The sequence below is a fragment of the Gekko japonicus genome, unplaced genomic scaffold (genome assembly GCF_001447785.1).
Source record: "Gekko japonicus isolate JY-2015 unplaced genomic scaffold, Gekko_japonicus_V1.1 scaffold2048, whole genome shotgun sequence".
Classification (NCBI taxonomy): Eukaryota; Metazoa; Chordata; class Lepidosauria; order Squamata; family Gekkonidae; genus Gekko; species Gekko japonicus.
In genome coordinates this window covers 187,774-215,105 of record NW_015160895.1, presented here as the reverse complement: position 1 = coordinate 215,105, position 27,332 = coordinate 187,774, and the positions used below count along the sequence as shown (strand labels likewise).

General features: G+C 43.5%; 1 protein-coding gene across 1 annotated transcript in view; it reads right to left on the bottom strand.

Moving 5' to 3' along the window:
* Positions 1-26,906, bottom strand: part of GPR149 (G protein-coupled receptor 149) — a 54,275-nt gene extending 27,369 nt beyond the window's left edge. Inside the window, exons 1-3 of the mRNA XM_015423732.1 lie at positions 25,938-26,906; positions 22,268-22,460; positions 14,471-14,925 (exon numbers count right to left, since the gene is read on the bottom strand). Coding sequence (XP_015279218.1) covers positions 14,471-14,925; positions 22,268-22,460; positions 25,938-26,906 — 1,617 coding nt within the window. The remainder of the gene's footprint in view (positions 1-14,470; positions 14,926-22,267; positions 22,461-25,937) is intronic.
* Between the last annotated feature and the right edge of the window lie 426 nt (positions 26,907-27,332).

The window sequence follows — 27,332 nt, the reverse complement described above, 5'->3', positions numbered from 1 at the left end:
AATTTTCTTCCAGTATCTATGGATTTCAACATTTAAAAACAAAAAACCCGCTGTGTACATTACTAAAAGGTTAAGCCACTTGCTACCCTGCAGAATGTATGTGACTAATTAGCATTTACTCTGAAGTGAAAACAGAAAACTGTTAAAGCTTGGCAACAGGAGAAATCGTCCAGGTGCTAGAATGTACAGGAGTAATGAAACAAGGATTAGCAGTGTCCGATTCCTCTGTCCTGCCCAAGGGTCCAGCAGTTGGTTCTGCTATTGAGCCTTGTCAGGACTTTTGCCTCTTTCCCAATTTTGCTCAAGAGAACAAATGTCAGGATTGTGAAAGGCTGGCAGGCGTTACTGGCTGCAGGAAGCAAAATGACCTCGCAGACATAAGCTTTGAACTCTGGAACAGGCAGAGCATGAGGGCATGACAGCAGTGCCCGGAGGAGGAACTATTTGGAAAATGTCAAAGTAAAAAATAAAACAAGGAAGGTAAGGGACTGGAAAGCAGGGAAGAAATCTGGCTAGGAAGTGACAGATTACATCTCTAGGTTGGGTGTGTGTGTGTGTGAGGCTGGACACAAATACATCTTGGTTTGTTGTAGGAATGTGAGGTTGGACAAACACAGGGTCTGCCTGATTCAATTCGTTTTGTTTGGATGGCTTGATGCAATTGTGAGGGGCATTCAGTTGATGTTGCCATCAGAAATTTATTTTTTTTCTCCCACACAATTAAAATGAAATTCTTCATTCTAACCCATGTCCCTCACCCAGAGGATCCCCCTACACAACTTCAAGCAGACAGAAGAACCTTTCTGCTTTGCAGACATTCTCACGGGCATGGGAGTGGAACAATACACACAAAGCTGCCTTATACGGAATCAGACCAATGGTCCATCGCACTCAGTATCATCTACTCAGACTGGCAGCAACTCTCCAGGGTCTTGGGCTGAGGACTTTCACATCACCTCCTGCCTGGACCTATAACTGAAGATGCCAGGGATTGAACCTGGGACCTTCTGCATGCAAAGCAGAGGCTCTTCCACTGAGCCATGGCCCCTCCCAAAATGCTTCAAAAAGCCACATGTGTGGACAGGAAGAAAAATGGGAGGGGCAGATAGGTACAGTTGCTAACTCCAAGTTATGAAATTCCTGGAGGTTTTGGGGGTGGAGCCTGGGGAGGGCAGGCTTTGGGGAGGGGACAGACCTCAGCAGGATATAATGCCGCAGAGTCCACCATCCAAAGCAGCCATTTTCTCCAGGGAAACTTATCTATGTAGTCTGGTGATGAGTTGTAATTCTAGGAGATCTCCAGGCCCCACCTAGAAACTGGCAACTCTGGAGACAGTGATAGTTTCCCCTTGCCTCAATTCTTCACGTAAAAAAACAGACCTGCTAATATATATGTGATCAGACACGGAAAATTAAGTTACTCCAGAGCTGCAGTTAAATAAGGAAATAGGTCCTTTTTTCCTCAAAGATCTTTCTTTCTATCAGTGCAATCCTAAACAGAGTTACACCCATCTAAGCCTTTTAGCATTGCCAGTGTTGGCTGGCAGGGAGAGTTTGGGGGGGCATGGATAACCTTCTCAGTGTTGTGTTGATGCACAACATCACTCCAGGCAAAAAGAAGAAGAGACAGAGTGACACATGAAGAGCCATCCAAAACTCTACAGTTAAACCATAGAGCATTTGGGTGAATCCTAGAGCATCACCCCAGAGAAATAAAGTCACTTCCAGTTTTTTTGTTAGAAATGATATTGTGTGTTGGCATGACACCAAGAAGCCCCCTTAATTCCCCCCATCAGCCTATTAGATGGCTGGGAAGTCTCCCTTTATAGCAGGAGACTTGGCCTCCTGAAGCCCATTGATTTCAATTGAATTAGAAGGGCAAAACCTCCTTCCTTCCTTCCTTCCTTCCTTCCTTCCTTCCTTCCTTCCTTCCTTCCTTCCTTCCTTCCTTCCATATCCTGCTCTGCCCGCAAAGCAGGCTCAAGGTGGGTTCCAACCTATGATAATATGCTGAGTACAGATCTACAACATAAAAACAAAATAACAAAATACATACAATAAATTAAGTACAACACTAGATACTTAAAAAAAATTATTCTTCAACGGACACATAAGAGCGACTCATGGGGGGGGGAGGTCAGAATGAGTTGGATACCCACTTCCTCAACTGAAGGCCTGGTGGAAGAGCTCCATCTTGCAGGCCATGCAGAACTGTAAAAGCTCTCGCAGGGCCCTAATTTCTGATGGGACTTCATTCCACCAGGCAGGGGTGGTTGCACTGCTAGTCTGGTGTCTATCTGTCTTTAAGGTAAGTACTTTAGCCTCCATCCTGCCAAGCAGGCAGAGCAACCTTTGGCTCTTTGGCTGCCTGCCCGAAATGACTTTGTAGTCCCTCCCACTTTACAGAAGATGAAGGCAAACCATTTGTCCGAGAAGATGCCAAGCAGGGGGGACAAGCTGAAAACCCTACCTTCTCCCAGTAGTTCCAGCAAAGCACTAACCTGCCTCTCCAACAGGGCTAAAGCCCAATGACTATGGCAAACGGCATCACTGTTTCTATTAAGAGCCCTCCCCAAGCCATTAATTTGATGGAGAATGATGCTGTACATGGTGAATACGTTTTGCACATATCTGCTGGGTCACACTCTCCTACCCCACACTAAAACTGGAAACAGGTTATTGTGTAGTGGGTTTGCCGCATGGATGAACGAGAGAGACTGGCATAGTGCATAGCACGCTTTATTTGGTACACAACAAGACTACCCACTAACGGCCGGCAGGCCCACTATATACACTCCAGGGACACACCCCTGGACCCCGTTGGTGGGTTTGAATCCCCTGCCACGGTGCCCATTGGTTCCCCAGTGGAGGGACTAGGAGCCTAGTCCCTATTGTTCTTCCAGAGTCAAGCTCTGGCTGTTCGCTGTCTTCCCAGTGGTGGTCAGCATACACAACAAAGGTTAAAGATGGCGCAAGGAAAGGGAAAAAGGAGCGCAGGCACAGATATCCTGGTTCAGCCAGAAAAAAATGGTTTGGGTCTAAAAACCAGACCAAATGCCATTTGGATTCGTGGCCTTCCAAAGTTAACAAAACAGAATGCATTTGGGATCAGATTTGATTAATTTCATTCCAAATGCACACCTCTGTTGGACATGAACTAACCTAAACTGATATGCCCCATTTTTGAGATATAACTATATAATATAATATATTAATCTATATACCGTTTCCCAAATGTGGCCCCCATCGATGGATGTTTAAATCTGCAGATTGGAGTCACACAGAAAGAAAACAACTATTTCTGAAAACTTGAGGGACTCCCCATGTTTGCAGAAATCTGAAATTGTTCAAAAAGTATATTGGAGGAGGCGCAGAAAGAGAGAGAAAGAGTGACAGTAGGCATAGGAGAGAGAGAGAGACAGAGGGCGATTCTGCATTGGCTTTTCCCTCCATTGTTTTACCAAACCCACATTGGAACAGAAATCCCCCTCTGCATTGTTTGGTGTAGTGGTTAAGTGCACGGACTCTAATTTGGGAGAACCGGGTTTGATTCCCCACTCCTCCACTTGCACCTGGCTGGATGACCTTGGGCAAGCCATCGTTCTGACAAGAGCTGTTCTTGAAAAAGAGCAGTTTCTGTCAAGAGCTCTCTCAGCCCCACCTGCCTCACAGGGTTTCTGTTGTGGGGAGGGGATGGGAAGGGAGTTTGTAAGCCGCTCTGAGACACCTTTGGGTAGTGAAGGGCGGGGTATAAATCCAATCTCCTCTTCTTCTTCTTCTTCATTGCATGCTGCTCTCACCTCCTTTGATCGTCGGATTTTATGGTACGTTCTGCATAGATTTATGGCTGTTCAAGGGTGACTTTGCAGTCAGTACCGTGTTGGCCTGGGGTTTTGTGGTTTTGAGCTGCACCTTTTCCTCAGTGTAGAGAAAATGTGGAGCAAATGCCAGATGCAGAACCAACCAGAGAAAGACTGAAAGTAGGAGAACTGGTGGGGGCAGGGGAGAAAGAGAGAAAGGGAAATGGAAAGAAGTGGGAGGAAAGAGAAAGAAGCGGGGGGGGGGGTGTTGATGCTGCAAGATTCTTGCAGGTTCCCGCTTGTACTATATAATTTTAACATATTTAAATTTAATGTATAATTATATCATATAATATATTATAAGATTTTGAAAAATATTCTGAATAGGGAAATTAAATTAACGACCTTCGGTAATATTAATGGAAACATCTGGATCTGTTTGTATTTTTTTCACCTAGATATTTTGCTTGAAGTTCAGAAGACCAATGAGGGGAGTACAGATGAAGACAGTTACTCATCAGATATGTGAGTGACAGGATCATCTACAAATCAGCAGAGCAATATGCAGATGTTGCCACCAAAGAAGAGTGTGCCAATAGCAGCCATGACTCAGTGCGATAGCATCTGCCTTGCAAGCAGAAGGTCCCGGATTCAATTCCTGACATCTCCCATCAGAAGCATCAGGTGATGTGGAAGAATTCAGCCTGGGGACTGTGGAGAGTTGCTGCCAGTCAGAGTGGCCAATATTGACCTTGATAGACAGTTTCATGTGTTCATACAATAGGTTTTTCCAAAGTGTTCCATACACTAATCATTGGCTGGTATGCTTGTGTGTGCCCGTGTGTGCGTGCGCGCGCATGAGTGCTGCTTTATATAGGTATGGTACTCCAACTTGCTTCTATTACACTCTTTTTGGTCTGTGCCTGCCAGCATAGGCAACCACGGTGCTTGCAGACACTGGCACACAACAGGCAGTGCTGTAGACGAGAGGCTGAGAAGAATGACGTCAAATGCCTCACCCATGTCCCCATTGTCAGCTCTGCAAAGAGGCAAGGTAAGGGATGGTCACAGGCTACAGGGTTGTTTTGTGTGGAGGCTGGTGGCAGTGGCTGCCTGAACCATCACGTCTTTTCATGCTTCTCATGCAATAACTGGGCATGCACAGGTTGCTGCACTGCCTGTAAGGGCACCTGAGTGAACATGAAAAGAAGGAGCACTGCCTGTTTTGCTCCGGGCAGGGATAGTAAAGGTAACAGGAGAACAGGAAGTGAGAGGTGTGTGAGGGAAATAGTGAGTGGTGATATGTGTGGCTGCAAGAGGTAGAAGACTGGGAGGCACTGTTAATCAAGCTGCTACTGTGCCTCCTTCCCTGGCACTGGCAGCATCTACCATGCCATTTTAATGTATGGGAAGCAGGGAGAGCAGGAGAGACAGAGTAGACATGAGTGATCCGTGATAATGACAGATCTGAAATCTGCTTCAGTTTGTTCTATTGCCTTTTGGCAGTGCCATTTGAGGAGAGTTGACCTTTTGAGCGGTGGCTCAAGTGGTTAAGATGCTGAACTGCAGGCTGTGGAAGGTCAGTAGTTCAGCAGTTTGAGACCCGAGTGTGCCGCATGACGGAGTGAGCTCTCATCTCTAGTTCCAGCTCCTGCCAACCTAGCAGTTCGAAAGCAAGAAATTGCAAGTAGATAAATAGGTACCACTTCGGTGGGAAGGTAACAGCATTCCGTGCGCCTTGGTGTTTAGTCATGCCGGCCACATGACCTTGGAAACGTCTTTGGACAGCGCTGGCTCTTCGGCTTTGAAACGGAGATGAGCACCGCAACCCTAGAGTCGGACTCAACTGGCTTTCGAGCAAGGGAACCTTTACCTTTACCTTTACTTCCCCAAATGAAATCACCTCTACTGCTATGTTTTCCCCACCAGGGCCAAAAGACAACCCGCCTGGTTAATAGTGGTAGATAATTGGGGCAATCTGAATGTGTTTTAGTTGCAATGAATTTTCTTGTTACGTTTTGTTAAGTTGGACATTTTTAATGATATTATCTGCCTGTGCCTTCACAATATGTTCTTTTTAGCAAGGTCATTGCTCAACAAAGATTTGACACTACATGGGGAAACAGACATATGTGAAAAGTTAGACTTATTTTGAATTTACCCTGGACACTTGGCACCACAACATTTCCCTAAATGCTCAAGACGTGAATAAAGATTTCGGATAAAGTCGGATTCCATGCTACTGTTGTTGAAACATGCTTCCACTAAAACGGTGGTGCCCACTGCATATATTTGCATATTCACTTCAAGAAGTGAGTTAATGCAGTTGGGTTGCCAACTGCGTTGGGAGGTTCCTGGAGACTTGGATGATGGAGCTTGGGGAGTAACCTCAGAGTTACAAGGGCACAGAGTCCACCCTCCATCTGGAGATCAGTTGTAATTCTGAAGTCCCTGATTCAAATAATCTCTCATTCATGAACAAGAAAGCTACTTCACTTCAGCCCTTTTCATAGTAAAGTGGATCTAAGTCACTTTGCAAATTAGATACTTGGCCGTTGTATGGATTACAGTGATAAGGTTGTACACTTGAGATTATGAACACTTGTAATGAGCTATATAAATGTTAATTATCATTATCTTCCTTAATTGCCGCAAACCTGTTGAAGTGTAGGAAGCTGACTCACTGGTTTAAAGCCATTTTTATATGAGATGGAAACGAACTAATTAGTCACTCAATCCTGTCCTAAGCAATTAGGATAAAAATCAGGAGCATCACAACCGATCTGTATCTTGAGGTTCAGACTGAATAAAATGAAGAATCAAATCATCCACTAATTAAATAACTTGAAAAACAACACACATAATTTCCTTCTATTCCCCCCCTTGTGTTCTCTCTGTATCTTCCCAGTGCAGTCCTAAACAGAGGTACAGCCTTCCTATTGACCTCAATAGACTTTAAAGGTCATAACTCTGCTTTGAATTGCACTGTTAATATTCCAAAATGTGGGTTTGTTTGTTTTTTAAAATGGGAGGCATTAGCAAACTTGGAAAATGCAAAATGAAGGGGTAAAAGTGTCTCAGCACTACTTTAGAGAAGCAATTATATGCTGAAAGCTGTTAAAAAATAGAACTCATAAGAACATCTACTGGATTTAATTTAAGAATGGGTTTTCAATAGTACTGTAGGTTTTAAGTGGTAGCCCTTAGAGCTGCATAAAGGCTAGCGCTGCCCATTAAAGAAAATGATAAAACTCTTTGGGCAGGGACCATGTTAAACAATCACAATACCGCATTATATTCCTTATTAACTTCTAAGTCCTAGTCCACACAAGATTCAGGATAAAAATGAGATAAGAAACACTTTTTTCCACCAACCACTTTTTCCCACTACTGACAGAACTTCACTAATAAAGAAGATCTGTCGAGAGCTAAGAGCTATTTGCACATCATCGAACTATCATGTGTAACAGTGCCTCTCTGTATGCCAAAGAGCCAAGGATGTGACAGATACATAAGGGAAGAGTGCAATAGAAGTAGGGTTTCATACCTCCAGGTGGGGCCCAGAGTTCCCCCCGAATTACAAATGGTCTCCAGATTACAGAGATCAATTGACTCTGGAGAATATGGTAGCAGCCAACCTTAAGACATTTATGGAAAATAATTGTAAAAGGGCAGAAGAAATCATACTCTTGCTTATCAAATTGATATTAAAAGGGCAGTTAGAGGGATAAGTTGAAAAGCTGGCAAACCTAACTCTAGCAGCTTTAGATTGTGCACCAAATGGCAACACCAAACATCTCTCCTGTCTCTAGTTCAAAACTGAATAACATTTTAAAAAATACATTTTAAAATCATGTTAATATATCAGTAGCCACCTGAACCATTTTTTCTTCTTCTTGGTTGAGAGGTGGGCTACAAATATTTAAAATAAACTGGGCATCCTTAAACTAAACCAGGTTGTGATCAGCATACATGGACTGATTAGGTCTTTTATCCATCTTCATTCCCATTTTCCTAGCCCCAAGGGACTAAGTAGTAGGATAAAAAAAAATGTATTCCACATAATGATGCTCTAGGAATTTCCATTAGTCTCTGTGGTAAACTCTATGGAGAGGCAGCCGAGAGCATCATCTGCGAGCAAAACCACATCCTCCCCGAACTCTACCATCTCCAGGCACTGCTCCCCCACACATCTCTGGGCATTTGCTAAGGTGGTTTTGGGAACCCTAGAACTGCTGCGGGTGATTTGTTCAAGCTCCAGGACAATACCTACACAGGAAAGAGAAAAAGTTTTCAATCTCTGCTTTCTCCTTAGAAAACCGCAGAATCATTGAAGAGGTATATAAGTTCATCTGACTAACGGAGGAGGAGAAGGGATGTGGTAGTGAAGGCAGCTGCACCCCATTCAGCTACCAGGTAGAAGCATTTTGAGCCAGAGTGCAGGAGATGCCACTGGAGGTGGCATAAACCGTGGGAAGAAACTAGGAAATTAGGTTGAGGAAGTCTGGATGGAAATGACTGTTTGGAAGAAACTATTCATCAGTGCCCTGGTATAACTAGCTGACCTGTCAATGAGTGTGTGTATGTGTGTGTGCGTAATGCGAGATTTTAGTGAGAAAACAGAATAGGCTCCGTTACCATGGGTGAGGCAAAAATAACACACATAGCCAGCTTCCCTGCTTTTTAATGCCCCCCCCCCCGCATGTCCTTTCACAGCTTAACATATGGAAAGGGGAACACAAACAATATTTCTGCAGAGGACGGATTCAAAAACAACAGGTGTTCGCTTTGGAACATTTTTTTTTTTTTTTTGCAAATGTAGCTGGTGAGTCCAACTGCTATTCTCAGAATGCATTCGGTCAGGTTTTAATCATTAATTTTTTGCAGCAAAGTATCAATAGACTCACTGTGTTCATCAGATAGGAAAATTCCTGCTAATGGAATGTGGGAGGGTATTATTATAAAAGGAAAGGGTAAGATTTTTTGCCAATTCTTTCCTCCTGCTGCAGACCGCTGACACACTGTTCCGGGGGAAGGACGGTTCCATGCCCTCTCCAAGATCATCACTCACCAACATTTTGGGCTGCAGTGGGGTGGGGGAGTAATGAAGTCCCAGGCCACTGACTGAAATTGCTTATGTTAGCAATCCACAGGATCCAAGCAAACATGTTTTGTGTGTAGAAGGTCCCAAGTTCAATTGTTGGAAACTCCAGTGAAAAGACATCAAGTATTACAGTTACCCTCTCATGGATTGCCGTCTTGATGTGGCAAGGGGGCTTGTGTGATTCGATGAGGCTGCGGGCTATGCCGTGGAGGGCCACCCAGGACAGACAGGCCACAGCAGAGAACTCAGACAAAGCGTGATCCCCTGGAGAAGGAAATGGCAACCCACTCCAGTATTTTTGCCAAGAAAACCCCATGGACAGTATCAAAAGGCTAAAAGATATGACGCTGGAAGATGAGCCCCTCAGGTCGGAAGGTGTCCAATATGCTAGTGGGGAAGAGCAGAGGGTAAGTACAAGTAACCCCAGAAAGAGTGAAGCAGCTGGGCCAAAGCTGAAAGGACGCTCAGTTGTGGATGTGTCTGATGGTGAAAGGAAAGTCTGATGCTGCAAAGAACAATACTGCATAGGAACTTGGAATATAAGAATCAAGGTAAGCTAGACGTGGTCAAAAATGAGATGGCAAGAGTGAATATTGACATCTTGGGAATCATGAACTAAAGTGGATGGGAATGGGTGAATATAACTCAGAAGACCATTGTATCTACTACTGTGGCCAAGAATCCTGTAGAAAAAAATGGTGTGGCATTTATAGTCAACAAGAGAGAGAAAAAGGCAGTAATGGGATACAATCTCAAAAACGGCAGAATGATCTCAGTCCAAGGCAAACCATTCAACATCACAGTAATCCAAGTAATCCAACCACAGACATAGAAGAGGTTGAAGTGGATCAATTCTATGAAGACCTACAACACCTCCTAGAACTAACACCCAGAATTGTACTGTTTTACTGGCTCCTGCTGCAATAAATTAGATTGGTTGAGAACTAATACCAAAAAAAGATGTCCTCATCATCATAGGGGACTGGAATGCTAAAGAAAGAAGTCAAAAGGTAACCGGAATAACAGACAAGTTTGGCCTTGGAAAGCAAAATGAAGCAGGGCAAAGGTTAACAGAGTTTTGTCAAGAGAACACACTGGTCATAGCGAACACCCTTTTCCAACAACCTAAGAGACGACTCTACACATGGACATCACCAGATGGGCAACACCGAAATCAGATTGACTATATAATTTGCAGTCAAAGATGGAGAAGCTCTATCCAGTCAGTAAAAACAAGACCTGGAGCTGACTGTGGCTCAGATCATGAGCTACTCATTGCAAAATTCAGACTTAAACTGAAGAAAATCGGGAAAACCACGAGGCCATTCAGGTTTGACCTAGATCGCATCCCTGATGAATATACAGTAGAGGTGAAGAATAGATTCAAGGGTCTGGATTTGATAGATAGAGTGCCTGAAGAACTATGGACAGAGGTTCGTGACATCGTACAGGAGGCAGCAATCACCACCATACCAAAGAAAAAGAAATGCAAGAAAGCAAAATGGCTTTCTGATGAGGCTTTACAAATAGCAGAGGAAAGAAGGAAAGCGAAAGGCAAAGGCGAAAAGGAAAGATTTACCCAACTGAACGCAGATTTCCAGAGAACAGCAAGGAGAGATAAGGAGGCCTTCCTGAATGAACAGTGCAAAGTAATAGAAGAAAACAATAGAATGGGAAGGACTAGAGATCTCTTCAAGAAAATTGGAGAAATCAAGGGAGCGTTCCATGCAAAGCTGGCCATGATAAAGGACAAAAACGGTAGGGACCTAACAGAAGCAGAAGAGATTAGGAAAAGATGGCAAGAATACACAGAAGAACTATACAAGAAAGACCTCGATGTCCTTGACAACCACGACGGTATAATCACTGACCTCGAGCCAGACATCCTGGAATGTGAAGTTAAATGGGATGGCAGGTCCTTAAAGAGATGGGAGTACCAGACCACCTCACATGTCTCCTGAGAAACCTGTATAAGGGTCAAGAAGTAACAGAACCGGACATGGAACAACTGATTGGTTCAGAATGGGAAAAGGGCTACAACAAGGATGTATATTGTCACCCTGCTTATTCAATTTATATGCAGAGTACATCATGTGAAATGCTGGCCTGCATGAATCACAAGCCGGAACTAAGATTCCTGGGGAAAAACATCAACTACCTCAGATATGCAGATGATACCACTCTAATGGCAGAAAGTGAAAGAGCCTCTTGCTAAGGGTGAATGAAGAGAGTGCAAAAGTTGGCTTGAAACTCAACATAAAAAAAGTAAGATCATGGCATCCGGCCCCATCACTCCTTGGCAAATAGAAGGGGAAGTCATGGAAGCAGTGACAGAATTCACATTCCTGGGATCCAAGATCACTGCAGACAGTGACAGCAGCCATGAAATTAAAAGATGCCTGCTCCTTGGGAGGAAAGCTATAGCAAACCTAGACAGCATAATAAAAAGTAGAGACATCACCCTGCCAACAAAAGTCCATACAGTCAAAGTGATGCTATTCCCAGTAGTATGTATGGCTGTGAGAGTCGAACCATAAGGAAGGCTGAGCACTGAAGAATAGATGCTTTTGAATTATGGTGCTGGAGAAGACTCTTGAGAGTCCCTTGGACTGCAAGAAGATCAAATCAGTCAATCCTAAAAGAAATCAACCCTGACTGTTCCCTGGAAGGCCAGATAATGAAACTGAAGCGCAAATACTTTGGCCACCAAATGAGAAGGGAGCACTCCCTGGAGAAGACCCTGATGCTGGGAAAGATTGACGGTCAAAGAAGACGGGGACGGCAAAGGATGAGATGGTAGGACTGTGTTCCTGATGCAGTGAACATGAAATTGAGCAAACTCTGGAGGATGCTGGAAGACAGGAGGGCCCGGCATGATGTGGTCCATGGGGTTGTGAAGAGTCAGACTCTACTGTGTGACTGAACAAACAACACTATAGTTTAGAAAGACCTTTCACTGCCTCAGACCCTGGAGAGCTCCTGCCAGCCAGAGTGATGGCTCCAGATGAGGCAGCTTCACATGTCCTTTCTATGTGTGTCTCATATGGCCTCAAGTCACTTCTGATTTATGGTGACCCTATGAATTAATGACCTCCAAACCATCCTATTGTTTAACAGCCTTGCTCAGATCTTGCAAACTGAGCTTCCTTTATTGAGTCAATCCATCTCATATTGGGACATCCTCTCTTCCTCCTGCCTTCAACTTTTCCTAGTATGCTTGTCTTTTCCAGTGAGTCTCCTCTTCTTGTGATATGACCTTTCTATACTAACCATCCTTTTTTAAAAAGAGAGATTTCCCATATTACCATTTGTATCTGAATCTCAGTGGAAATAAACAGGTTTGTTTAATTATTGAAATATTTATACCCCACCTTTCCTCAGCTCAAGACAGCTGAATGGATTCTTCACAAAAATACATGCCCATGTGTGCATTCACAATTACTTTTCACTGTGGAAATAATATTTCTGCAAAAGAATCCCACACAGTTCGGAACTGCACATTTGGTTGAGGTAGATCATGCCATAAGGACATGCATGATCTGCTAAGCTCACATGGATGCATCCTTTACACTCTAGCTGCATGAGATCACATCATGGAAAAGTGGCATCCACGTGGCTGTGGAAACAACACCATTTCCAGTACAATCCTAAACCAAATTATACCTTCTAAATCCATTGAAGAAAATGGGTTTACAGAAGTGTACCTCTACTTATGACTGCACTGTCTTCTACTTAGTAGATAATTTTATGTATTTATTGGGTTACAATCTGTATAGACTGACATTCAACAGCAAATTTCTGCAAGGCAGTTTTGCAACCATTTAGAAATAATTTAAAAACCATTCAAAACAAGAAATATACTAATAGAAGCACACAATTAAAGGACAATAACATAAAAAAGAATCTCCATTAATTCCCAAGCACCTGATGCAAAGGAAGACTCACAAGCTGTGAGTCAGCCCACTAAGGGGTAGTGTGATCCTCTTATGGACAGGCACATTCAGTTAGCTAGCTAGTCTATTGAGTTCTCCTCTATTGTGTCTGGGATCTACTTCACCACTAATCTGAGATATACCTTTAGAGAAGCCCTCCTTTTGTTTGGGCTTCATGGAAATGAGAAATTGAATTGGGTTTCATCAGTCAATGCAGCAGGAGTGAGGAAGCAGGAAATTCCCATTCCACTGACAGAAATGCCTTCCATTAGTGGAAAATTACTGCTAGATCTGTATCAGTACTTCCCCTTCAGCCAGTGAGCTGAAAGATTATCTCCTCTCTACCTTAAAGAGAGTACCAGGAGGTATAAAGCTCTAAAGCGATAAGACAAATGCCTTGTAGCCAGCCAGAACATAATTGCTCATAGTGTCATCTTGTGAAACAAATAAAGGGGCACTGTAAACAAAAGTATTATTGTCTAATTAAGCAAACTGAGCTTATTCAGCATCCAAATTATTGGGTAGCATTAGACCATTTCAACATTTTCAGCTGAGAAACAAATGCTGGAAGCTGGTGTTTGCAGCTTTCTTAAAACAGGAAAGGATATAAATAGATTGCATGAAACCTATTAAGTACTAATAAGTCCTTGAACACATTAGAAAGATGAACCCACTGACAAGGAAATATCAGTTAGAAAATGGGAAAGCAAGATGATATTACTTGGTACCAGATAAGGTATAGATAGCGATGGAACCTTAGCTGCAAAAAAGAGACCCCAATGGTACCATGCATGTTCAAATACAATGCTTCCCAACCAGCAAGTAAATTGTCCTGTAGTATGAAGAAGGAGAAGTTCGTTCTCTCTTTAGAACAACTGGCCAATTTGACTATCAAGGAACCGCAGCAACTATAGATGAACACCTCTTCTTCCCTGTAGGTCCCATAATAAAAAGAAATGGAGCCCAGGAAGCTCATGCTCAGGAATAAGTGGCTATCTGTGGCTACTAGCTATGGTGACTGAAGGAAATGTCCACGTTCAGAAGCAGTCAGCCTCTGTATTCCAGTGCCAGGAGGCATCATCAGGGAAGACCTCAGCCTCTATGTCCTGTTATTGGACATCCTGAGGAACTGGTTGGCCACTGTGTGAGTTAGGATGCTGGACTTGATGCAACACTGGTCTGATCCAGTAGGGCTCTTCTTATGTTCTTATTAATGGTCATTCCCCAAGTCATATGACAATTTTCCTCTGAGGTTCTGGGACTAATTGCAGTCATTTCAAGAATACTGTTGGTGATAGAGAGGAGGCTCTCTCACCTTACTCTTAACCGCTAGATAAGGCTGGTGAGCAAACTTATTTCTAGACATACAATACAGGTAACACAGAGTAAACGGACATTACTGATTGCCAGTGAAATAAATAGGAATACATTTCCTTTAACCCATTTAAACTACCTATTAGATGGTTCTGACATTTCATATCAATTTAAGTATCAGGAAAAAATTGTACTGTTTCAAGATGTTACTGGGAAGACATAGACGTAAGGTGGAAGCAAAGCAGCAGGACTTTGAGATATTCATTACTACTGCAGTAGATTTTAGAATACTGCAAAATTAAACAAACAAAAAATACTACCTGTCGAGGGGTCCTTTCAGATTTACTCCTGCACCACTCCCAGTCAGAGAGTTCTGGTTTTCGACCTTCCTCGTGAGAAAGCCTTCTTTCCTGACCTTCAAAAAAAGGACCCTTCTCCATATTCCTGACCTCTTCTCTTTTGTGTGTTCCCATTTTGTCAGAAAGCAGGAGGTCTGTAATCTTATCCTTGCAAAGGTCTTGTTTTGTGTCGGTACCGACTGTTTTTTTGCACCTTGCAGAGTCTTTAAGCATGGAGCTGTCCTCCAGGGAAATGGTGCTGAACTCAATTTTGCTGTTATCCTTTTGAGTTCCTTTCGTATTCTCACAATCATAGTTCAGCAAGCTGTGATATGATATAGAGTTGCCGTCATCGCTATGATAGTTGTCATGGGATATCCTATAGATTCCATAACCTTGCTGAAATGACAGATTGAACTCAAAGCCTCTTCTTTTGGCTAAAGAAGTAAAAGACATGATTGCATTAAACAAAGTCAGAATCTTAAAAGAATGCAAATTACAAGCATTGGCATTAAAACAAAAAAAAAGCAAAAAACTGAGCAAGCACAATGCACATTATCACAGCACAGAGCAGCAAAGTTCCAAAAGATCAAACAACATTTGGTTGAGATGAGGCAGATATATGCTTTAAGGGTAAAGACAAACAGACATTTTAAAGTGAGGATGGAGTGGTTTGAACATGCACTCTTTGTTCCAAAAACAAGTGCACTAGAATGCACCTGATGTGTGTTCAAACCACTCCCACAACATTTCAGGATAACTGTCCAGGACTTTTCAACATTTCTAAAGAAGAATCATTAATGTGAGTAGGGAGAGAGTGATCTGAGCAGCACTTCCAGCCTTAACAGATGCACATTTACTGAAATACCAATACAGGATCCATACCTGTAGATGTGTTCATGAAGGGCTCTCTCTGTGTGATCAGCAACCCTAAAGAAAGAGGGCTCCCAGTTGTGAAGACTGAGCCATATGGGGCCTCTGAAAATACAGGTCCTAGACTGTGTGAAGAAAGACCTAGGCACGTTCATCTCTACCTGTGTAGGCTCTATATGGCACTCCCATTAATGCTCATCACTTCAGGGCACAGCTTGTTGCCATGACCCCATTTCCATTCTTTGAACATTCATAATCTCTTCTCTGAACAACTGAAAAGGGTGTCCATATTCACCCTTCTTTACCAAAATGGAAGGCTAGGAATCCAGTGATAGTTTTGCACGGACACCACTGAGATTTTCCAGGTGTCTTATTTTTAACTTCTGTTTTCTAGAGAACATAACGCATGAAACCCTGCAATGTTCACAGTGCAAACAAACTTCTTTGACCTTTTCATGATAAGAGACATAAGAGCCAGGTTAGAACTTGTCTTTGTAGCATCAATGTCAGAAAAATGAAATTGTGAAATGGAAACTATTAAGCACTAGCCCCTATCAGTCAAGATATATGTAAAAATAGGTAGCTGCTTCTGTCCACATAGTTTGGGTTCCTGAAGCATTGATCATTGTTGGCTCTCTTCAGGGGGTGGATTTTGCTTGTGTAATTTGTAAGCACACCAAGAAGCTCAGCTACACAAGTGCAAGCTCAGCGACTACATGTCTGGACTGGTATGGAGGAAAGGTTCACATCAGGACAGCCAAAGTATACTGATTTTTCAAAGCAATGCATATATTCTTGCTGTATTTTTATTCCTAACTTTCACTCGGAAGCTGAAGCCTCAGTCTTGAAACTGAGTTTTGTGTGTGTTCCAAACCCAGTTCTAAAAGATTCACTGTTTCATGCCAATTTTAAATGCTTTTCAGTTCATGACACCTTTTTGAGTCTGTTGGAATAATTCATTTTATACTGTGCCAGGCCTCACCCACTGAACTCCCTTTAGGGCCATGAGATGGCAGTCTCTAGGCACCTTGCCTCGAGGGCCTGCTTTCTGTTGGCTTCAGCTTCAGAGAGAGGAGGCTCTTTGTCATCTGGTTCCTTCTCTTCTGCACCTGGCTAACCCTTTCTCTGGATGGAAGGATCTGTCCCAGGTTCAATTCCCAGCATCTCCAATTAAAACAATGGTTCTTTCGGGAATCACAGACCCCTTTGACAATCTGATGAAAGCTATGGACCCCCACTCCAGAAAAAAAAGAAATAGCGAGGAGATGATTATTGTTATCTGAAAATGTACAGTAGTATCCCATGCCCTCCTACATTTGTTTGGAGTGAAACATAATAAAGAATGTTTTCACATAGATAATTTTCAAAGTGTATCCCTGGTATGTCCCTCAAAGGGCATTATGCTCTGTGGATAACAACTTAATTGTGGTCTCCAGCCTGAGAGATATCCGGCTGTCCTCAACCTGGTGGAACTCCCTGCCGGGTAACATCTGTGCCCTGTGGGACTTGATGCAGTTCCACAGGGCATGTAAGGCAGAGATCTTCCTCCAGGAGTTCAGCTGAGGACAGCGATGGTGTCCATGTGGCTGGCACTCACCCACATCCCATAGGGCAGTAGCATAACTGGAAATCTAAATCACCATCTGATTTAATCTGACTGAAATCTTATTGTAATTTTAATGCTTAACTGAAATGATATGTCATTTTATCTATTGTTATTCACTGCCCTGAGCCCTGTTTACAGGGAATGGGTAGTGTGTGTGTGTGTATATATATATACGTGTGTGTGTGTGTGTGTGTGTGTGTGTAAATCAAATTTAATAAATAAAGTAACAGGAAGGAAATCAGAGAAAAAATAGTTTTTTTATGCCTGATTCATGGACCCACTGAAGCCCATCAATGGATCCCTTAAAGGTCCATGGACTCCAGGTTAAGAACCCCTGAGTTAAAGGATCTGGCAGTAGGTGATGCGAAAGACTTCTGCTTGAAACCCTGGTGAGCTGCTGCCAATCTGAGTAGACAATATTGACCTTGATGGACAAATGTTCTGATTCAGTATAGGGCAGCTTCATAAGTTCATGCCTTTGGAGAAGCACAGTGGTGCATCTTGCTGGAAGGTTCCTTTGTGCAGCCTCTGCAAAACATATCCATCTCTCCAGCCACCCACGAGACAGAAAGATCTGCTCTGATCCTCAGTGCTGAGGCCAGGTTGGTTGCTATAACAATGAGATGGATCACATCAATCCTGTGTGTGCAAGGAGGAAGGGAACCCACATGTTATTCGACAGAGTCCCCTGCCCTCCAGAAGCATCATCTTAAGGGGCACTTTGGGCTGTTTCAGGAAGGCTGCACTGCAGAAGTCATGCTCCACTAATGGAAATCCTTCCATCAATAGAGATTTTTTTTTAACTGGATCCAAGCCAGGTCTCTATGTCCAAAGCCAATCATCTATTCTGCCTCATGATCTACTGTTGTCCAATGTACTGGAGCTGTTCATAGCTGGGTTGCTGCAGGATGTGGCCCATCTGCCTGTTCAATGGCCAGAGCTATGTACTGTGGTAGAATAAACACTGAAATTGTATTGGGCTTATTTATTGAACACCACTATGTATATTAGCTCTTGTGGTATATATATATGAGACTGTTCCTGCAATTACAGATGCTCATGTATTGTCAGGGAGAAGGCAAAACATCATGCATACAGTCAATATCACCTTTGAAGTTAACCAAAATTCTATTCAAGGAAGCTGAAAGTAATAACTTTGTTTACCTTCTTCATAATCTGAGATTTCAGGGACAGAGAGAAGGGAAATGAGTTCAAGGGTAGTGAAAGATGAATGTGGACAAATGCAATTGCACAGAGTTAGGCAGTTTAGGTTGGGAACTGAGGCCAATGCCTTCCGAGAAAGGATGGGTTTTTGATGAAGAATTTTAAAGAAAAGAGAAGGAAGGCCATTTAGGGGTCATCAGGGGGAATTCCAGGCACAAGGGGAAACAAGGGAGATCTGCTTAAGTGCATGGAAAACCTCTTGGCAGTTCAAAGTGGTAGACTTGAAGAAGCAATGTCACACACAGAGCTATTTGAGGAAAAACAGAAAAAGCAGGTGAGCAAGATTGGGGGGAGCTTGAAAGATAAGGACAAGGAGTTTGCATTGAATGCAGCATGGGGAAATCCCCATATGGGTGGGGGCTGAAGCTGAGAGAGTGGGTGCCACCCAAGGCCACGTACTGGGTACACAGCTAAGATGAGATTCCCAGATCCCTGCCTCAACTTTCCACCATACTAGCCTTGGGTCCCAGACTCTGGACGGGATCCAACCAGCTTTTTCACACAATCATGCCCAATTTTCCTCCTTATTCCAGTCTCCTGGCCCAAATGGCTTTTGTCCATGCAGGTCATCAAAGCCTTTTTATTGGCCTTCCCTTTCTTCACCAGTAGAAAAATGGGTTGTATCCAACCTTAGGTATACAAATTATGATCATTATGTTGACTGGGTTTTGCATCTTGCAGCAGCAGGTGACTTTAAGTGTGACAGATGCTAAGGTCAATTGAGTTTTAATTCAGTCTCGTTTTTATTTTGCCTTTGTGCCTTGATCCTGGAAAGGAAATGAACACATGGAAGAATGTTTTGGCACAGGAATTAAAATCACAGAAAGGAGTATCTTATATGGCTGAATACATGAAGCTGCCTTATACTGAATCAGACTGCTGGTCCCTCAAAGTCAGTATTCTCTAGTCTGGCTGGCAACAGCTCTCCAGTGGTTCAGGTAGGGGTCTTTCACATCACCTATTACCTGATCCTTTTAACTGGAGATGACAGGGATTGAACTTAGGACCTTTTGCATGCTCTATTACTGAGCCAGGGGAGGTTGCAGGGTTTTTATCTCAGGCTGCATGTGGTATCTCTAGCTTAGGACTGGCAACTGTGCAAGTATTCCTGAACAGATGGTTGGTTGTGTAAGCTTTGGTATTGTCCACCATGGGGATCCCTCCTTGCTCATCAAAGGGAAGATGAAATGGTAACCTAGATCCCAGCTCCTCATCCAGTCCAAGAAATTGCCTGGCACCCTGGCAGCTGACAACTCTAGACACTAGTTGAGTGGCTAAGTGTGAGCAGCACATGGTAACACAGGAACAACCCATGCATGTACAAATCTCTGGCTCAAACTGTTAGCTTCTTGGAATAAATACAGTGGTCCAGAAAGATAGAATTACTATCCTATAATTTCCAACAAATCTGCAGAAGAAAAATCACATTTTTATAGCAACACCATGCCACTTTCCCAATGTAGCATCAATGCAGACCACACGACACTCTATGCCTAAGTTATTTATTAAATTCTGCATGGAATCATGAGCTCAGTAAACATTCTGTTGGGGGGGGGGAGTAGAACAGCCTTTAGCATCAACATAACAAAAGTAACTTCAAGTTTAAATTATTGTGTAATTGTTTCTTTACCATCTGCCACATATTTCACCGTGTAAATATTGAATTAGAGCCAGAGCCATGTGGTATCTGAAACAACTCAGTCCTTGACACACAAAATATGTTGTGGTTCTAAAAGATCCAGAAGGAAAGACCTTTCTCTGACAGCCCTGGGCCCATTTTGCTCTGGTATATGAATCAGAAGGAACAACCACCGAGACCAGCTGATGCTTGGTAAAAATGAGAACCTGAGTCTAAACACACACAAAAAGTTCTGACCCCTAATACTTTTTCTCAAAGCCTAAGGCTGTAAGCTATTCATGAAGGGATAAACCCCACTGAAGTTAGTGGGTGACCCAGAGTCATTCATGTAGAGCTGGGTTGTAGAGAAGCAGGGAAATGGAAACCCACTCTAGTCATAAATACCGAGAAGCAGAGCCCTCTGTCTAGCAGCACTGCCTAGTCAACACACTTCAGCTGTGAAAAATTCTGCCAGTTATTTGCTGGGTAGAGTTTAATTGAATTGCGTTTTTAACTGAATTACCTTTTACCCTGTATTTTAATTGTTTAAATGTTTTAATGCTTTTACATTCACTGGCTTGTGGACCCTCATGGAGGATAGGGGAGAAGCAGCATCAAAATGCTATAAATAAATAAATAAATAAATAAATAAATAAATAAATGTCCCTGTCTTGAGAGAGAGGCAGTCGGGTGTCAGACTGGAACTGAGGAAGCCCACCTTCAGATACCTGCTTGGCCATGAAACTCTCTGTGTGATCAGGGGCCATTCACTGGCTTGGATCCTCTACCTTTGCCCTGAGTGCGCTTTCCTATGGGCATTGAGGAGGCTGTCCCCCACCAGGTTCCCATAGCACTGGCCACTTCTGCATGCACAAGACCAGTGCTTTTCCACACAGCACCTAGTGGGAGAGGAAGGTAACCTGCAGCAGAAGACCACCTCCACAGCATCTAGAGAGAGGTGTACCTAGAGCAAAGGTATAGGAACCATGCCACTGTCTCCCAGGATAACCTATTTTTACACCGGTGGCATATCTAAGAGATGCTGTCACACCTTGAAGATTAACAGATTTATTGTGGCACAATATGCTACAATCGACTTCTTGGTCGAAGAAGTCACAAGGCTCTTTTTTGTTTCTACTTCACAGGACTGTCCTGAGGATAAAATGCGGGTGGGGCAAAGCACATATGTCTCCTCCAACCTCTTGGGGGGAAGAACCTATTCCTTCAGAGGACACATCGGAGCACCAATTCACATGTTACTTCCCTTTTCTTCTGTTCCTCCTCTGTGAGTTCTCTGTTCATGGTCCTCAGAGGGTAATCTTTCTTTCTTGGCCTCTGAATGGAGCCTTACATGTGACTAAGATGAACATAACAACCCGCTAAGCATTGTGACCTGGCAAGCACTTCCACTAGGGTTGCCAGTCCTCAGTTGGGAGCAAGGGATCCCTTGATTTGGAGGCTCTCTCCCCCTTCAGGATTATCAGAAATTGAGGGAGGGAGGGGGGAAATGTCTCCTGGGCACTTCATTATACCCTATGGAAACTGGTCCCCATAGGGTATAGTGGAGAATTGATCTGTGGGTAACTGGGGCACTGGGGGCCCCTCTTTTTTGAGGTAGAGGCACCAAATTTTCAGCATAGCATCTGGTGCCTCTCCTCAAAAAGCCCCCAAGTTTCAAAAAGATTGGGATCTGATTCTATGAGCCCCAAAAGAAGGTGCCCCTTTCCTCCATTATTTCCAATGGAGGCAAGGCATTTTAAAGGTCCTTTTAAATGTGATGACCAGAACTCCCTTCAGAGTTCAATTGAGCTTCTTCCCTTCCCTCTCCCAGAGGGTCCTGGAAAGTCCTCTGACAGCTTGTCAGCCTCACCCAGCAACCCTGAATGGTACCAGCATGCGTGGCTTGGGTGGAGAATGAATTGAGAACAACCACAGTGTTAGAAGCACAAGCTCCTACCATGGAATCACGGGAACCTTCTGGATATGGGGGATGGGCCTGGAAGTGCTCCTGGCTCCACTCCCAAAGTCCTCAGATATTTCCTGAGTGGGACCTGGGAACTCTAACTTCCACCCTTGTAGTTCCAGTCTGCCAGGAACACAGGAAGTCCATCATACTTGGGGATGATGCCTTTGGTGTGATGGATCAGTTGTTGGTGGGTCTAGGGAATTTGATTTCAGCATTTGAGACCACTGCAGCTCCAGAATGAGTCTGAGAGGCCAGGGAAGTTGCTGTGGGTGAAATTCACTCATTCCTCGATTTACACATTGCAGAGCTTGTATAAGAGGAGAAACTAGGACAAAAATACCATGTGGACCAGTGTTGACTAAAATAAACAGCACACCGCAAGACATGTTTAGCTTGGCAATATGCTGCACAATCTGCTGAGGAAGAGCATGTGGTTTCCCTGACAGGCAGAATAATAGTACTATCCCTTTCCCACCATTCTTCCATACTTACGCTTGCCTTCTTGTGAGGAGACCGTGTAGACATTCCTCCTGCAGTTAATGATACAGCCACAAGGCAGGTGGCTCCAGTGTTCTGACAAAACAAACACTGGGGTGACCGTGGCAGCAAGTAAAGTTAGCAGGAAACTGAATATCTCAAAGGAAAAGCTTTGAAATGCCACTGTATGTTGAACAACCATTTGTATCTGAAAGACAGAGAAGTTTAAAGTCATTAAATACACTCTGCCCTGACCTGGATAGCCCAGGCTAGCCCAATCTCGTCAGATCTCAGAAGCTAAGCAGGGTCAGCCCTGGCTAGTATTTGGATGGGAGACCTCCAAGGGATACTAGGATCATGACGCAAAGGCAGGCAGTGGCAAGCCACCTCTGAACATTTCTTGCCTTGAAAACCCTATGGGGGGGTCACCATAAATCAGCTGTGACTTGATGGCACTTTCCACCACCAAATATATTCTGGGAGGAACATATCTTGCTGGAAGGGGACAACCTGAAAGCCTTCTGCAGCTACCATGGTTTTGCTACACTCTGAATGCTGTCCTTGTAAAAACAAAGGCTCAAGTTAAGCTTTAAGAAGTGTCGTTTATTTCACTGGGAAAGAGGTAAGCTCCTACTGAACTCATCTGTTGAAATCACTTAGGGGCTGAAATGCATAAGTCCCCTGGCTTGATGGTACCCTGCGTGACTTACAATGCAGTTCTGTGCAGACTTATGCCGGTCTAAGCCAACAGGATTCAGCTGAATACCAGAATACCGGAATAACTCTGCAGAGCTTTTTGCTGTTATTGCAGCATGGTGGCAGCCAACTTTAGCAGATGGAGTTGATGAAATTTGTTTTCCGATGTTCTTCAAAAATAACCGTGAATATTATCCAAATGGAGCCCAAACAACATGCACGAGACACTAATTACTAGACTACATAACTCTGCAAGCTTGTTTTAAAAAATGTGGTATTGAGGGAGACCCCGATGCTTCCCACTGGTTCTGAATGTTTCTAGGCTATAAGCCTATTGGTGTCTAAGTAGAATGCCTATTCTGTTTCTGACATCCTGGCTAGAAGGGTTGTTTCACACATCCTGTAGGGACTCATGAATTATACAAAATCAGAACATCAGTCTATCGAGGTTAATATTATTTACTGCAAATGGCAGCCACTCTCCAGGTGGAGGTCTTTCTAGTCACCTACTACTCAATCTGTTTAGCTGGAGAGGCTCAAGATTGAATTCAGGGCCTTCCACATGCAAAGCAGATACTCTACCACTGAGGCACAGCCTCTCCTCTGCAGACATTCTCAGGAAGAAACAGAAGGAAATAACAGCTCTCAGCTGAACATTTCTGGATGATATGAATATTTGCAAACACTGTTGTTGCATGCACTATTTTTTTCAGTATGTCCTGGATGTACGCCTAAAATATAAAGTGCAAAATGTTCTTATATTTAAGTTTTTAAAACTTCAAAGTGAAATAGTGGAATTTATTAATGAACGTGTTTCTGAATTTGAGGTCTTGAATAATGATCAGAGGCAAATGCTTTAGTTTGACAGGTATGACAGCAGTCAGTAGGAGAGGGCTGTTGTCAGTGGACCCTGCTTGTGGGCTTCCCTATGGCATGCTGGACTTGAGAGACCATTGGTCTGATCCAGCATGGCTTCTCTTATGTGCCGGTATTATGTTATTATGGGCTGTTTTATTACAAAACAACTTCCACTTTCCCTCTGTACAGCATACACAGATGGTTAACACTCTGATATTCAGCAAGTTCCATATCCCCATTACCCTTTATATATCTTCTAGTCTTTCCTAGATCTCAAGAAAGCATTCATAGGCTTCCCATCCAGGCACTAACCAGATCAAAACCCACTTAACTTTAGCAAAGTTGCTGCTGCATCATGTGTACCTATAAACCTTTTGGCTTCAGACCACACGTTTATTCTTGCTTGTTTTGTTAAAATCTCAATTCTTAATTTAAAAAAAATCTGCAACATTCTCTACCTTCCCAGGCCATGATGGTCTAAGTATCGCCTTGGCTTTTGTTTTACTGTCATTGGCATCCTACCTACCACTGTAAGAGAGTTTCCATAAAAATATGATTGTATTAAAATCAGAAAGAATACATGTCAAAACAAGCAGTGGCTTGGAACCACACATCAACATTCACAACAGTAGACGGTTGAGAGCAAAGAGAAATACCATGGAAAGTCATGTGAGTCCCTAAGGTCTTTGCAAAGCTACTGACTAACATTCCTGCTCCTCTGGAGCTTGGAGGCTTTGAATCTTGACAGATGCCGGAAAGCAAATGTTCTAATACAACTCCCATCTGTGTTTCTCAGAACGCCAGTTGCTTCAAGTGAAATGATAAATATTGATACCACAGCTCTAACAGGGAAGTCTCTTTCACCCTGAGCTATTAATAAAAGTCCAGTTGAGGTAATCCTGGGAGATGCAAACACAGTCCAAGGACGCTGACAATGATTGATACGGTGCTACCAATGTATGTGGCACTCAACAGAGTTTGATAAGCAAAAAGGAAGAAGAGGAAAGTCTTAACCCCCCAAGATCTTAGCCTACAGGTCAACAATATGAGGATGACAGAGGGAAGAAAGGGTCTTCAAGAGAATGAGAGCCCCCCCCCCCGGCATAATTGGGATTCTCCTGTGCTACGGAGATAGATCACAGTGGGTAGCTCTGTTAGTCTGTAGCAGTAGAAAAGAGCAAGAGTCCAGTAGCACCTTAAAGAATAACTGCCACAAATTTTGTTAGTCTTTAAGATGCCACTGGACTCTTGCTCTTTTCCTGCACTATATGCTATTGAATGAGATTCCAGGAAATGTCTATGCCCCAACATCTCACACAACGTCGACCGTAACTGCACCAATGTATGCATCAAGGGGCGTTCCCAATAAAGCTCTGTACTGACAAAATCATAAACAAACGCGCTCCTTCAGTGAAATGCCTCAGTTTTATAGCCCCAGGCGCCTCACTGCCAATGGGTGTGCCTGACAACTGTGAGAGGAAAAGCACTCTTTAGAAGTCCCTTTGAATAATCTCACAGTCACACTAGTGCCTTTCAGCTGGCTCAGAAAAGACCCCCTTGGTCCAGCTTTCCACCTAGTTCCATTCTTTGAATACGTCAGTAATGGGTACTTGTAGAATTTTTTTTATGGTAGCACAAAAAACAGAGTCACAGAGCAATTATCCAGAGACCTGGTTTTGTTTGACTGTTTCAGTTCCCATGAAAACATATGTAGTGCACATCTGTTCATTCATAGTCTGGCAACAGAGAATGTGCAATTAACAGCCTAACTAATTCCACATGAATACAGGGTCTTGAAAACATGGTGAGCTCAGATAATTAAGAGTGCCTGATCGCTGGATTTGCCAGTGTACTGAACACACACATTTGACTGACATTAGAACAAGGCATGCAATCAGTCATCAGCAGCGTGTCCATTTAACATCTAATAGCAGAGTTGATGATCTCACATTATGCACAAGCTACAGAGCAAACAAGAGTATATCATCCCCACCCTCACTCCGGACAACCAGTGTTTAAAAGGCAAGTGCAAGGTTTAAAGTTACACTTATTTGCTTTGAGTTTAATGGCCCATATTCATTACTTTAACCAAATCATTACAGATATAGAAATAAACTTGGTTTGGTATTACCATCATTGGGAGCCAAAGAATGACTTTTATCAGAGCCAGAATCAGCGAAAAGCGCTTCTGAGCAAATTCCACAATGAAACTTCGGCTGGTGTATGGCACACTGTGCGTGCCGTAGTGATCCACTCCACAGATGTCAGTAGGACTTTTTCTAGTCAACGGGTCAGAGTTTCGACAAGCCACTTGGCAATGCTTTGAGAGTCTATTCACTGGGTCTTCTGGCGAAAGGGACAGTTCATGACTACCAACTGGAGGCGACCCAGGTGAGAAATAACCTCGGACGATCTGATGATAATCATTGTAGAGATGCTGTTGATCATCTGAACACAACAGCTGATAAATCAGCGGGATAGAGAGGACAGTGAGGAGACAGAAACACAGCGAGTAAATGGCAAAAAGAAACAGGACGTACGAACTGGTGCAGTCCGTAAGGCATCCCCAGGAGGTGGGGGAATAGGCACCCCAGCCAAACAGAGGCAAAATACAAATCAGCAAACTGACAATCCAGACAGTGAGAATGGCCCAGATCATGCTCACTGGCCTTTTGGTGGCTGCGTGGCTCGTTCCCATTCTGTGGAGGCTGTAGAAGTTATACGAAACTACAAGAGACCCCATGAGATTGCTCGAAAAACCTTGGAATAAGTACAGCAGAGCTGAAGTTGTGCACAAGGCGTGGGGCAGCATCTCGTTCAACCACTGCTTGAGCATGAAGATGGTCACCGGCACCACACTGATCAGATCATCTACTGTGAGCGAAGCCACAATCATCGAGATGGTACTTTTATTCTGCAGCCTCAGCAGAGACACCAGCGAATAGATGCCGCCCAGCAGGGCTGTGAACGTTAGAATGAAAGTCAAACAGAAAAGAAAGATGCTCAAAGGCTTTTGTCCTTTGGGCAGATCGAGAATCCCTTGTGTCTGTATCGAATGGCTCGTCCCATTTAATGACACATTGCTAAGAGTCACCGACATTGTCCTTCGAGGGAGCGGGGCGGGTGAACAGATCCTGCTTTGCCTTTTCACCCACTCTGTGGGTTCCTATACGAGGATGCAAAATTGTTAGCTCCACGTTGGAATTTTGGTCTTCTTGACCACATTAATTCTTGGGCTATACAGATTCTCCACGCCCTTCTTCCTGAATACTTGCTTAGGATGCATTCAAGTACAGCTAGCAAAACTCTTCCTTGAAAAAAGAACACATGGCTAAAAGAAAGACTGAGATATGTACCGGGGGGGGGGGGGAGATCCAGCAAAGTAGTTTCTCCTTTTTCTTGTTCTGTTGGGTTCTCCTGGTCCTTTAAATCCTCCCAAGATGCTCAAGTTTGGCTCACGGAGTAGAAAAAGGCTCCCAGCAGATGTTAGAAATCATGCCGTGGTGGAAAGAAAGAAAGAAAGCAG